This window comes from Ranitomeya variabilis, chromosome 5 (assembly GCF_051348905.1).
Source record: "Ranitomeya variabilis isolate aRanVar5 chromosome 5, aRanVar5.hap1, whole genome shotgun sequence".
Lineage (NCBI taxonomy): Eukaryota > Metazoa > Chordata > Amphibia > Anura > Dendrobatidae > Ranitomeya > Ranitomeya variabilis.
In genome coordinates, this window is record NC_135236.1 from 331,814,628 (window position 1) to 331,829,464 (window position 14,837).

The 14,837-nt window shown below is 42.3% G+C and overlaps 1 protein-coding gene across 3 annotated transcripts in view; it reads left to right on the top strand.

Moving 5' to 3' along the window:
• Positions 1–14,837, top strand: part of GSAP (gamma-secretase activating protein) — a 167,420-nt gene that overhangs the window by 61,542 nt on the left and 91,041 nt on the right. For 2 of the 3 annotated variants that reach the window (XM_077264715.1, XM_077264717.1), the window contains exons 5-7: positions 226–279; positions 6,846–6,934; positions 10,724–10,793. In XM_077264715.1, coding sequence (XP_077120830.1) covers positions 226–279; positions 6,846–6,934; positions 10,724–10,793 — 213 coding nt within the window. The remainder of the gene's footprint in view (positions 1–225; positions 280–6,845; positions 6,935–10,723; positions 10,794–14,837) is intronic. The other variant, XM_077264716.1, reaches the window with a different exon arrangement.

Consider the following 14,837-nt stretch of genomic DNA (forward strand, 5'->3'; position numbering starts at 1 on the left):
TATTCGTTTAGCTTTTTGAATTTTGTGAACATTGTACCTGTATTATATCACCATGAGAGATGACGCCTGCGGATTCAGTGATGTAACCAAGAACCTATTTTCCTTACCATTAGATATAGTATTGCTATTTATTGTCCAGATAGAGATTTTCCAGCCTTGCAGTTATCATTTTGCGCTTTAGTTGTTAAATTATTTTAATATTCTGTTTTCCAAATTTTGTTTTAGCATTAAGTTACTTTCATCCTTCTTGTGAAGCACACAGTCAACTTCTGTCACCAGGTAAGTGGAGAAAAAAACCTAATATAATATATCCAGAAAATATGGTCAACCTGAATAACATATTTGTCACAAATTGATCGGTAGATTTGCCGTATTTTTCGGACTGTAAGACGCACCGGACCATAAGATGCACCCCAAATTTTCAGAAGAAAAATAGGTAAAAATAATTAATGCGTCAAATGAGGGTCCGTCTTACAGTCCAAGTTCAGCTTACCGGGAGGTAGGGTGTGATCAGGAGCGCTGGTGGAGCGCGGTCACAGGAGGTGTTTGGTGGTCTGGCGATGATCTGACTCATCCCAGGCTGGTGCGGCAGGTTTGGTGGTGCTGAGGCTCAGCTATTTTGTGAAAGCCTGAGATGGATGTGTGGGGGCTCTGGGATTTCACAAAATGTTGTCTGAGCCACCGCATCACCGAGCAACTCCAAGACTGCCACGCATCAGCCTGGGATGAGACACCTGGTAAGTACATCCAGACTAAAGACTAAAATCCTTGTGTCACATAACTACAATCATAACCTATAAATTCAAGCTGTGTGCTTTTCTGTAAATGCTGAGGGCCCGATTCATCCAGACCAGTCCTAATGAGGGGGCGTACTGGAGCGAGACGCATGCCTCTTCATGAATCTGTAGTCTCTAATGTGTGGTGCGCGCCACGTCAGAAATCTTACTTCAGTGAATTCCACAGCGTGCTATGAATTTTATGATCTGTGGTGTCCTGCTCACACCCCTGCCTGGAGAAACTAGCATGAAAACGCCAAAAGTCACAACATTTGGCAGAACTCCAAGCGGTGCGTTAATTTTGCAACTTTTCAAAGCATCATTGAGGTGTGAAATCTTTGAGTTGGGCCCAATGTTGATGTGTTGGCTAAAATTAAGTTAATGCTGTATACTGTGAAATTTGATAAGTGGTCACAAGGTATAGTATCTTACTTAGGTAAAGTAAAAAAAAAAAAAATCTTACATAAGGCCTCATTCAGGCTTATAATTATTATTATTTATTGTTATAGCGCCATTTATTCCATGGCGCTTTACATGTAAGGAGGGGTATACATAATACAAACAAGTACAATAATCTTAAACAATACGAGTCATAATTGGTACAGGAGGAGAGAGGACCCTGCCTGCAAGGGCTCACAATCTACAAGGGATGGGTGAGAATACAGTAGGCGAGGATAGAGCTGGTCATGCAGCGGTTTGGTCGATCGCTGGTTACTGCAGGCTGTAGACTTGTCAGAAGAGGTGAGTCTTCAGGTTCTTTTTGAAGGTTTCTATGGTAGGCGAGAGTCTGATGTGTTGTGGTAGAGAGTTCCAGAGTATGGGGGAAGCACAGGAGAAGTCTTGGATGCGGTTGTGGGAATAAGAGATAAGAGGGGAGCAGAGGAGGAGATCTTGAGAGGATCGGAGGTTGCGTATAGGTAAGTACTGGGAGACCATGTCACAAGTGTATGGAGGAGACAGGTTGTGGATGACTTTGTATGTCATTGTAAGGGTTTTGAACTGGAGTCTCTGGCGATAGGAAGCCAGTGAAGGGCTTGTCATAGGGGAGAGGCTGGGGAATAGCGGGGAGACAGGTAGATTAGTTGGGCAGCAGAGTTTAGGATGGATTGGAGTGGTGCCAGAGTGCTAGAGGGGAGGCCAGAGAGTAGGAGGTTGCAGTAGTCAAGGCGAGAGATAAGGGCATGCACTAGTGTTTTTGTGGTGTCGCGGTTAAGGAATGCGCGGATCCGGGAGATATTTTTGAGTTTGAGACGGCAGGAGGTGGCAAGGGCTTGGATATGTGGCTTGAAAGAGAGGGCAGAGTCGAGGCATTGGGCGTGTGGGACTGGGGAAAGTGAGCAGCCATTGACATTGATAGACAGGTCTGGTGGAGGGGTAGAGTGAGATGGGGGTAGAGTGAGATGGGGAAAGATGATGAATTCTGTTTTGTCCATGTTCAGTTTTAGAAAGCGAGCAAAAAAGAAGGGCGAGATAGCAGACAGACCGTGTGGGATTTTGGTGAGTACGGAGGTGAGGTCAGGTCCGGATAGGTACATCTGCGTGTCATCAGCGTAGAGATGATACTGCATACCGTGGGATTCTATGAGCTGTCCCAGGCCGAAGGTGTAGATGGAGAAGAGTAGGGGTTCTAGAACAGAGCCTTGAGGAACACCGACACACGAGGGGCGGATTGAGGAGGTGGTCGGGGGGAGGGAGACACTGAATGTTCGGTCTGTCAGATGTGATGAGATCCAGGATAGGGCCAAGTCTGTGATGCCGAGAGATGAGAGGATCTGCAGCAGAAGGGAGTGGTCTACAGTGTCAAAGGCAAAAGACAGGTCCAGGAGAAGGAGGACAGAGTACTGTCGCTCGCTCTTGGCAGTTAGTAGGTCATTAGTGACTTTAGTTAGGGCAGTTTCAGTTGAGTGATGGGGTCGGAAGCCATATTGTAACCGGTCAAAGAGGGAGCAGGAGGAGAGGTGGGAGGACAGTTCAAGATGTACATGTTGTTCCAGTAATTTTGAGGCATAAGGGAGAAGAGGTATCGGGCGATAGCTAGACACAGAGGATGGGTCGAGGGAGGGCTTTTTGAGGATGTGTGATCTTGGCATGTTTGAAGGATGAGGGGAGGACACCTGTTGTGAGTGATAGGTTGAAGAGATGTGTTAGGGTTGGGATGAAGAGTGTGGTGAGGTTAGGGATGAGGTGGGACGGGAGCGGGTCAAGCGTGCAAGTGGTGAGGTGTGATCTTGACAGGAGGGTGGAGAGCTGATCTTCTGCCATGGTGGAGAAGCTGGTTTTGGAGGAACAGGGTTGAGCAGCTAAAAGGGGCATTGGGCACTGTGGGCCAAAGCTTTCTCTGATCGTATCGATCTTCTGTTTTAAAGAAGGAGGCAACGTCTTCAGCAGAAATAAGAGGGGAGAGAGAGGGTGCAGGGGGACGGAGTAGAGAATTGAAAGTGTTGAAAAGCTGTTTTGGGTTGTGAGACAGGGAGGATATGAGAGATGAGAAGTAAGTTTGTTTTGCGGCAGTGAGCGCAGACTTGAAGCTGGCGAGGGACTGCTTGTGTGCAGTGAAGTGGTCTGCAGAGCGGGATCGCTTCCATCTCCGCTCAGCGATCCTGGAAGCCCGTCTCAGTTCTTTGGTCAGGCTGGTCAGCCAGGGCTGCCTGTTGATTGTACGAGTTTTGCTATGTATGAGCGGGGCGGCCGAATCGAGTGTTGCTGTTATTGTGGTGTTATAAAAAGTGGCAACAGCATCTGTGTCATGAAGGGAGGCTATATCTGTAAGAGGGAGAAGGGACTCAGAGAGTGATTGTAAGTTGAGGTGTTTGAGATTTCTGCGAGGGTGAGTGAGTTTGTGGAGTGGGGGTTGCACACTGGGAGAGGAGAGGGAAGAGAATGTCAGTAGGTTGTGGTCAGACAGGGGGAGGGGTGAGTTAATGAGATTAGTAAGGGAGCAGAGGCGAGTGAAGATGAGGTCCAGTGTGTAGCCATCTTTGTGAGTGGCCTCAGAGGACCATTGAGTGATGCCAAAGGAGGCAGTCAGTGATAAAAGTTTAGAGGCAGCTGAGGTGTAATTCAGACCCCTTTAAATTTTTCACTCTGTTTCATTGCAGCCATTTGGTAAATTAAAAAAATTCATTTTTTTCAAATTAATGTACACTCTGCATCCCATCTTGACTGGAAAAAAAAAAAATGTAGTAGTTTTTGCAAATGTATAAAAAAAGCAAAACCCTGAAATATCACATAGTCATAAGTATTCAGACCCTTTTCTCAGTATACAGTAGAAGCACCCTTTTGAGCTAGTACAGCTAGCTCAATGAATCAATTCAGGGTCTTGATTCACCCGGTCTCTATAACAAACCTATCCCATGGAGAGCCACGGAGACCACAGCTTATCGAACATTTCAATTTTTCCTCTTTTCTGATAAAACCCCTTTTCCAGTTTCAGGCCCTGCTTCACATATTGGAGGAATTCTCTTCTTGAAGGCGGCTCGTCCTTAATCCAATTTCATGCTATTACCTTCCGGGCCATATACAGCAATCTGGCAATAGCTGTCTTCAGGTTGTTATCCACTCCAATCTCATCCACGCACCCCAACAAGCACACCATCGGGTCCCTTGGCACCGTGCATCTGTATGCTCCTTCCACACGACTCAAAACTACCAACCAAAAAGCAGCCAGTCTCGGACACGTCCACATCATATGAAATATATCTGCATCTGTAGATTTACACCTCGGGCACTCAGAATCATCACGCAAGCCTGCCTTATATAACACCTTCGGAGATTTGTAAACTCTGTGTATTACATAAAGCTGTGACAACCTATACGGTTCGCTCAGAGACAGCCGTGGAATCCACTCCAGCACCGACTCCCAAGTTTCATTCTCCAATGGGCCCAGATCCCTCTCCCACTTAGCTCTCGCCAGTATTGGAAACCTTAACAGGAAAGTGTGCAGCAAGTCTTTATAAAGAGTGGAAATAACCCCCCCAGTAGTCCCTTCACCACATACATACTATATCCCTTTGAATTCTGATGCCTCCGTCCCTATTCTGAGCTCCAAATGCGTGTCTCATCCGCAAATATTGATATTCCCCCGCAGGCCCGAGATCAAATTCCACCTGCAATTGGGAAAAGGATTTAAATTCTCCCTGCTCTTTCCTGTTTTTTCTAAGTCAGTTACACAAAGACATTCCTGAGAACACCCCCATTATCTCACACACGCACATACTGGCTCAAACTCCATATTGAAAGCAGAAGAGAATATTTGTAGCATATCCACAATAGTCAGGATAGTGAAGTATAAATCCTGCTCTGACAGCAGTGTGATGGTATGGGCTTGCATGGCTTCCAATGGCCCTGGGTCACTAGTGTTTATTGACAATGTGACTGAAGGCAGGAGCAATCGAATGAATTCTGAAGTGGACAGGGTGATGCTTTCTCCTCAGATTCAACCAAGTGCAGCAAGGTTGATTAGACGGTGTGCTTTACAGAACAAGTGGACAGTGACCCAAAACTTACCGTGTAAGCAACACAGAAGTTTAAGGTAAAAAAGTGGAATATTCTGCAATGACCGAGTCAGTCACCAGTTCTCAACTACACTGAGCATGCATTTCACATGCTTAAGACAAAACTCAAGACAGAAAGACCCACAGACAAGCATCAACTAAAGTCAGCTTCAGTGAAGGCCTGAAGAGGCATTACACAGGATGAAACTCAGCGTTTGGTGATGTCCATGGATTGCAGATTTCAGTCACTGCCTGCATAGAATTCTCTACAAATTACTAAAAATGAACATTTTATTATGGTAAAGTTAAGTTTCCCAATTAGTTTTGAGCCCCTGGAATGAGGAGGCGTTGTAGAAAAATGGTTGAAATTCCTAAATGTATCACAGGATGTTTTTGTTCAAACCACCTGAAAGTCTACACTTCAATTGCATCTCGGTTGTTTCATTTTAAATTCTAATCCGTGTGGTGCAGAGCCCAAATCACAAAGATTCGGTCACAAGATTTCTGGACCTAACTGTATGTGGCTGAAAAATAGAAAAGATATGACTCCTGGAAGAAGGGGAGGAAAAACTACAAGAGCAAAAACATAAATTGGCCTTGATGGGAAGTGGTTACTGTAATCTGGAGGTTACCAATGGATGTTTCTGGTTTTATATCTAAATTTTTGGTTCAATGGAGAATATTTATATGTATACTAGATGCGTACAGTATCTTTTAAAGAAAAAAAATGCACGTGATAAATATCCTACATAGCAATAAATAAGTCTTTGAGAAGAGCACATAACAGTATGTCTGTTGTTTATCCATCTTATGACCTTGCAATAAGATTGACTTTTTCAGCATCTTTTGTTGCTGAGCGATGGCTTCCAAAGCGTTATACTTTGTGCAAGTGGAAAGGAAAATATACGGAAATATGCATTCTTGACAGTTATCCAGTTGTTATATGGAAATAGACATACATTCTGTTCGCCCTGCGCTTACAAGCATTTTTTAACACCAAAGTTATGTAAAGTATGTCTAGAGACTAAATGGATTTTCTTGTCATTCCTTTTATACACAAGGTTCCTGGGTGAAAAATTTAAATTATCTTGTATGTTTAGCTTATACAATAAGTTGTTTTGTTCCTTAATTCTTTTTTTCTTCTTGCATAACCGTAAAAGGAGTACTTTTAGAGCTGCAATGTTTGTCCTACAGCAGATCTTCCTGCCATCTGGAGACAGGAAGCTGCGGCCATTCGGTCTATTCAGTACTGTCCTTTGCCACGCATTCACAGATTTAATGTGCCAATACAATTTTCTCTCCTTCATCCTTGCATTTTTTCAGCCTATGTTACCTGGTATTCATTTTATGTCCAGGAGATTTTGGATCCTTGCAGAAGGGCCACATATAACCCCTTGTTCTAAATGCGCAATGTTATTAAATCATAAAATAAAAATTGTGTAAAATTATAAACTTTAAGACCATTTTTTTTTCTTCATTTTTCCCCTGTGATTTAAATGCAATCTTCAAAAGATAAAGTATTAATATTTGAATTTTTTTTTTTTTTTTTTTACATTAAAATTGCTTTTTTATTTAGTTTCCAGATACCTGGCTTTACTTATCGAAATAAAACCCATCAACAATGTGAAAGTTCTCAAGGCTGTTGATAGCCGAATTCGAGTGCAAGTAAGCTGTTTTTTTGTTTGTTTTTGTTTTTTCCTTCTGCACAGTTTCTAAATATTAAAAGTTGATAGAGAACAGCTCCTATATTTGCAGCAGGACCTCTCGCAAGTGCACTGCAGTCATATTCTGCTAACTCCTAACCTGTCACTCTCCCCTGACCTGCAGTAAAAGTAGTCTTAGACAATTGGCCGTTTATTAGTGGAATTGCTATGTATGTCTCCACGCTCTTCTGCTTGTTATAACTTCTATACATGCCCCATTTCTCCTCTCATTATCACATGGCATTGGCCTTCTGACTGTTAGGCCTCCTTCACACGTCTGCTTAAAAAAAATGAGACGGTCGCATGAGACAGTCCGTTTTTACTTTCCATGTGGTTTTCTTTTGGTCATCCGTGTGTACATGTGTGATATGTACTGGAATGGAATGCAGAATAGCAATAGCATATTTTTAAGTGTTAAATGTGTGCAAGGATATAAATCAATAGATATGATAGATTAATAGTTGGATAAATAGATATCTGTGAGATATATGATTAGTATTTTGCATGTGTAGCTAACTGTACATGTATAACCAATTAAATTTATTTAAAAAAATGACGTGGGTTCCCCAGATTTTTTATATCCAGCAAAGGTAAAGCTGAGAGCTGATAATATCAGGCTGGGAAGGTCCATTGTTATTGGGCCCTTCCCAGCCTAAAAATTCCAGCCTATAGCCACCCCAGAAGTGGCGCATCACATGAGATGCTCCAATTCTGGCGCTTCCCTTCACTCTTCCCGATTGACCAGGTGCGATGGCAATCTGGGTAATGTGGGTTGGGGTTGATGTGGCATAAAGCCCTGGCGTTAGTAATGAAGAGGTGTTTAACAGACACCCCCATTACTAACCTAGTAATAAAAAAAAGAAAACCCACACACACACAAAAAAAAATCAAATAAACACTCCCCGACACTTTCTCTGGTTCACCACTTTATAAAAAAAATAATAAAAATCCCATGCAGGTCCAACTTAGCCAACCGAATCTGCTGTATACTAAGCAGATACACTGCAGAGAATCTACTTCTAATCTGTTGTGTGCGGCCACCCTCTTTGCCACTTGCGTCATATGCTTAGAATATGCTAGAAATGTTTAAAAGATACCCTTATGTAAAAAAAAATATGGGCATGTCTCATGCATTCGAGTATGGAGATGCCGGTTTTCTCTGCATGCCTGTTTGTCGTCATTCACTTACAGTGAGGAAATAAGTATTTGATCCCTAGCTGATTTTGTAAGTTTGCCCACTGACAAAGACATGAACAGTCTATAATTTTAAGGGTATGTTAATTTTAACATTCAGAGATAGAATGTCAAAAATAAAATCCAGAAAATCACATTGTATAAATTATATAAATTTATTTGCATTTTGCAGTGAGAAATAAGTATTTGATTCCTCTGGCAAACAAGACTTAATACTTGGTGGCAAAACCTTTGTTGGCAAGCACAGCAGTCAGACGTTTTTTGTAGTTGATGATGAGGTTTGCGCACAGGTCAGGAGGAATTTTGGTCTACTCCTCTTTGCAGATAATCTCTAAATCATTAAGATTTTGAGGCTGTCACATGGCAACTCAGAGCTTCAACTCCCTCCATAAGTTTTCTATGGGATTAAGGTCTGGAGACTGGCTAGGTTTAGCAGATAAACACCCCCAAAATATAATCTTTCAACCTCCATTCTTGACAGTGGGGACGGCGTTCTTTGGGTCATAGGCAGAATTTCTCTTCCTCCTAACACAGCGAGTTGAGTTAATGCTAAAGACCTCAATTTTTGTCTCATCTGACCACAGCATCTTCTCTCAATCACTCACACAGTCATCCATGTGTTCATTGGCAAACTTCAGACGGGCCTGCACATGTGCCTTCTTGAGCAGTACGACCTTGCGGGCACTGCAGCATTTTAAACCTTTACGGTGTAATGTGTTACCAATGGTTTTCTTGGTGACTGAGGTCCCAACTGCCTTGAGATCATTAACAAGTTCCCCCTGTGTAGTTTTAGGCTGATCTCTCACCTTCCTCATAATCAACGATCCCCCATGAGGTGAGATTTTGCATCGTGCCCCAGATCAATGTCGATTGACAGTCATTTTGTATTTCTTTCATTTTCTTACTATTGCACCAACAGTTGTCTCCTTCTCACCCAGCATCTCACGTATGGTTTTGTAGACCATTCCAGCTTTGTGCAGGTCTATTATCTTGTCTTTGACATCCTTATTCAGGTCTTTGGACTTGCCCATGTTGTAGAGGTTAGAGTCTGACTGATTAGTTGAGTCTGTGGACAGGAGTCTTTTATAAAGGTGACTATGTAAGACAGCTGTCTTTAATGCAGGTAACAACTTGATTAGGATCGTCTAACCGGTCTGTAGGAGCCAGAACTCTTAATGGTTGGTAAGGGATCAAATACTTATTTCTCACTGTAAAATGCAACTAAACTTATATAATTAATACAATATGATTTCTGGATTTTATTTTTGATATTCTATCTCTCAATGTTAAAATTAACCAACCCTTAAAATTATAGACTGTTCATGTCTTTGTCAGTGGGCAAACTTACAAAATCAGCAAGGGATCAAATACTTATGTCCCCCACTGTACAAGTGTATTCCAAAAATTGCTGACCATGCTTCTATCAATCATTTATAGCAAATCCTATATATATGACATACATTTCTGAGACAGAAGTACCCCTTTCAATAATAAAAAAAAAAAATCGGGCTTACCTTAGATCTACTAGATGTAACATCCAAATCCATTACATTATGCCATGCATCTATGTTTGGTTAGTTGTACATTTTCTATGCAGTTATAAGTCAATAGCTATTTTTTTTTGGGGGGGGGTGGTAGTTTCAGTAGAACATACAATGTTGAACATTGATAATAATCGAACACTATTTGGCTACAAACATCAGTGTTACACTAACAAAAATAAGATGGCCTTATTTAAAGCTGACTCTTGTTTAAAAAGGCATGCCACCACTTCTGACATGTCTGCTTTAGTGAATACTTGTATTCTTCATGAAATGGCAATTCTGGGGCATATTTTCTATCATGGTTTGGTTATTTTTCAAAGAAAAGTATGAAGGAAAAAACCTGACAACTGGGTGTTAACATTTGGGGGTATGACCCTGCACACTCTAATGGTGTGTATCCAGTTCTGACCGTGTCGGATTGTAACCACAGACCCCTTTGGAATGGTTACATCCAGTTTTAAATGTATTCAGAACTATTTAAAGAAGTATTCCAGACAATAAATGTTACATGTAAACCTCTCTAAATATATCTGAATTATAGTGTAATTGCATTAAAATACTTACCGATTGCCATCTTCTCTGGTTGCCAGCACCGCTCTGGTTCTCTTCAGTCACATGACTTCAGTTCTGACTAACTGGATCCCACAGGGTTTATGTGTGGCCTGAAAGTCACATTTACAATGTAAGTCTAGTTGGCTAGTCAAGTTGAAGACACATGGCTCTGAACTGGAGCGGCGCTCGACACCTGGGAAGACTGCAATATGTAAGTACTTTAATACAATTACAATGCAGACATATTTAGAAAGGGTTAGGACATAACTTTGGGTAGGGATTGTTTCTTTAAGAGGAATAACTGAGTGATTGTGCAATATAATATGTTTAAGAATTGTTTGTAAATACTTGCATTCTCTAAACAACATCTAAGAAGTGGTGACAGGTTCCCTTTAAATAAAACTTGCTGCGCCTTTGTATGTGCATTGCTGTGAATTCTCTTGTTTTAAATTTTTGTCTAGTTTTTGTATCCAGCTGAAGATGTGTACAAATCTTATGAGAGTCACCTGCTGGTAGTTTCTGAAGAAAAATGTGAGTATCAGTACATTACTAGGCCATATCTCTTTCCACACTTCAACCCACAATACCTTTACTCATCCTGTTTCCCTTCTGTCCGTTCGTATGTCTCCTATGTATCCCTCCTTATTCTGTAATGCTGTAGATAAGCCCCGATGTATCCTGAAAGATAAGAAAAACAAGTTAGATTATACTCACCCAGGGGCGGTCCGGTGCGGTCCAGGTCCCATGGGCGTCGCGGTCCGGTCCAGCGCCTCCCATCTTCTTACGATGTCGTCATCCTCCTTGCTTCGTGTTGCGGCTCCTGCGCAGGCATACTGATTTGCCCTGTTAAGGGCAGAGTCAAGTACTGCAGTGCACAGGTGCTGGGCCTCTCTGACCATTCCCGGCGCCAGTGCACTGCAGTACTTCGATCTGCCCTCAACAGGGCAGAGTATTATGCCTGCGCATGAGCCGTAACAGAAGCAAGGAAGAAGACGTCATCGCTTGAAGATGGGAGGACCCGTACTCGGACCTATGACGCCCATCGGACCCGGACCGCCCCAGGGTGAGTATAATATAACCTGTTTTTCTTATCGTTTAGGTTACATCGGGGGCTTATCTACAGCATTACAGAATTCTGTAGATAAGCCCCTAATGTCGGTGGCCACAGCTTATATGAGAAAAATGATGTGACAGATTCCTTTTAATCTCTGCGAAGGATGTATGAATCAAGCCGCATACAAGTTTATCCTGGAAAAACAGTTGATTCCTTCTGCTCAGGCAATGTTCTCCAACTCCAAGGACTGTTTTTGTCCAGCAGCACAATGCGCCATGCCACACAGCTAGGTCAATCAAGGTGTGGATGAAGGACCACCACATCAAATCCCTGTCATGGGCAGCCCAATCTCCAGACCTGTACCCCATTGAAAAGCTCTGGAATGTAATCAAGAGGAAGATGAATAGTCACAAGCCATCAAACAAAGAAGAACTGCTTACATTTTTGCGCCAGAAACAGTGTGAAAGGATGGTGGAAAGCATGCCAAGACGCATGAAAGCTGTGATTAACCCCTTCACCCCCGGAGCTTTTTCCGTGTTTTCGTTTTTCGCTCCCCTCCTTCCCAGAGCCATAACTTTTTTATTTTTCCGTCAATTTGGCCATGTGAGGGCTTATTTTTTGCAGGACGAGTTGTACTTTTGAACGACATCATTGGTTTTAGCATGTCGTGTACTAGAAAACGGGAAAAAAATTCCAAGTGCAGTGAAATTGCAAAAAAAGTGCAATCCCACACTTGTTTTTTGCTTGCCTATTTTGCTAGGTTCACTAAATGCTAAAACTGACCTGCCATTATGATTCTCCAGGTCACTACGAGTTCATAGACACCTAACATGACTAGGTTATTTTTCACCTAAGTGGTGAAAAAAAATTCCAAACTTTGCAAAACACAAAACAAAACAAAATTGCGCCATTTTCCGATACTCGTAGCGTCTCCATTTTACGTGATCTGGGGTCAGGTGAGGGCTTATTTTTTGCGTGCCGAGCTGGCGTTTTTAATGATATCATTTTGGTGCAGATATGTTCTTCTGATCGCCCGTTATTGCATTTTAATGCAATGTCGTGGCGACCAAAAAAACGTAAATCTGGCATTTCGAATTTTTTTCTCATTACGCCATTTAGCGATCAGGTTAATGCTTTTTTTTTATTGATAGATCGGGCGATTCTGAACGCGGCGATACCAAATATGTGTAGGTTGGGTTTTTTTTTTATTGATTTATTTTGATTGGGGCGAAAGGGGGGTGATTTAAACTTTTATATTTTTTTTATTTTTTTCACATTTTTAAAAACTTTCTTTTTTTACTTTTGCCATGCTTCTATAGCCTCCATGGGAGGCTAGAAGCAGGCACAGCCCGATCGGCTCTGCTATGCAGCAGTGATCATAAGATCGCTGCTACACAGCAGATTTGCAGGTGTGCTGTGAGCGCCGACCACAGGGGGGCGCTCACAGCCACCGGCAATCAGTAACCATAGAGGTCTCAAGGACCTCTATGGTTACAATGGAGGAGCATCGCCGACCCCCGATCATGTGACGGGGGTCGGCGATGCGCTCATATCCGGCCGCACGGCCGGATGCGGTAGTTAAATGCCGCTGTCTGCGTTTGACAGCGGGATTTAACTAGTTAATAGGCGCGTGCAGATCGCGATTCTGCTCGCGCCTATTGCGGGCACATGTCAGCTGTTCAAAACAGCTGACATGTCCCGGCTTTGATGTGCGCTCACCGCCGGAGCGCACATCAAAGCGGAGGTCCCGACATGTGACGTACTATACCGTCAGATGTCGGGAAGGGGTTAAAAATCATGGTTATTCCACAAAATATTGATTTCTGAGCTCTTCCGGAGTTAAAACATTAGTATTGTTGTTTCTAAATGATTATGAACTTGTTTTTTTGCATTATTTGAGGTCTGCAAGCAATGCATTTTTTGTTATTTTGACCATTTCTCATTTTCAGAAAATAAATACAAAATTTAGTGCTTAGAAATTCGGAGACATGTTGTCAGTAGTTTATAGAAGAAACAATTTACATTTTACTCAAAAATATACCTATAAAGAGAAAAATCAGACAAACTGAACATTTTGCAGTGGTCTCTTTTTGCCAGAGCTGTATATACATTTGTATATAACCATAACATCTATGCCGCAAAACTGACTTACCGTAGTTTGTTTTCATTGTAATCTGCTAATCTTTATTCTTTTTTCAGGCATGTTTCTTATTAAATATGAAAATCTTAATAAAAATTACAATCGTTATTCTAAAAAAAAAAACAGTACCGTATTAGGACAAACCTCTTAATCATTGACTTCAGTTTTTTAATTCAGTCCCATTATCAATAGTATATATAGTATATAAGAAAGTACCTAGCCAGGCAGTCTGCCTTTAGAACAAGCCATTCTTACACAAATGTTAGTGAAGAGCTCACTGAATTTGATTTGATTCTGTAATAGAATGCCATCCGTATAACAACTCACTTTGTCACATTTTTTCCCTCCTGAATAATCAAGGATCAAATGTGAATGGTATTATTGTAAAAGGGAAGTGTTCAGAAATCACAGCAACTCGGCCACAATACGCAATGATCATATAATACGACAACACAATACTCATTGCTTTCCATACAATCGCAAAATATTTGTCCCATACAGTATTCCAGTTATATGATAGTTCCACATGGAGAAAAAAGAAGAACCGGAGGATAAAAGCCGCGCAGACCACAATGAAGATAACAGAGTTACACACACACACTCTGTTTATTAGCCACGCGTTTCGTGGCAGACAAGCCACTTCATCAGGGCATCCTTGTCTGCCACGAAACGCGTGGCTAATAAACAGAGTGTGTGTAACTCTGTTATCTTCATTGTGGTCTGCGTGGCTTTTATCCTCCGGTTCTTCTTTTTTCTCCATGTGGATCCATACTGTTTGCCGGGAGCCTGCTGCAACCATACGTGCTTATCCAAGGGAGTTGTGACCTGTCACAACCAGACCAGGTGAGTCTGTTTTGTGGGGGTCCACGTGATTGCGATACCTGAAGGTATTACTCTATGTGCGCTTCTTTTTCTTGTTTTTAGAGTTATATGATAGTATCATGTAGCCCCTCAATGGCCATATACCGTATATACTCTAGTATAGGCCGACCTGAGTATAAGCAGAGGCACCTAATTTTACCACAAAAAAATGGGAAAACTTATTGACTCGAGTATAAGCCGGGTATGCATTGTCCCCTTATCCCTGTCCTGGTATTCACGGCCTCCTCATCCCCATCATGGTCTGCACTGCCCCCTTACCCCCATCCTGGTCTGCACTGCCCCCTCATTCCCTTCCTGGTATGCACGGCGTCCTCTCATCCCCATCGTGGTCTGCTTGGCTCCTCATCCCTATCCTGGCATGCGTGGCTCCTTATCCCCATCCTTGTATACATGGCTTCTCATCCCTATCCTTGTCTGCATGGCCTCTTCATCCCTATCCTTGTCTGCATGGCCTCTTCATCCCTATCCTGGTATGCATGACCTCTTCGTCTCTATCCTG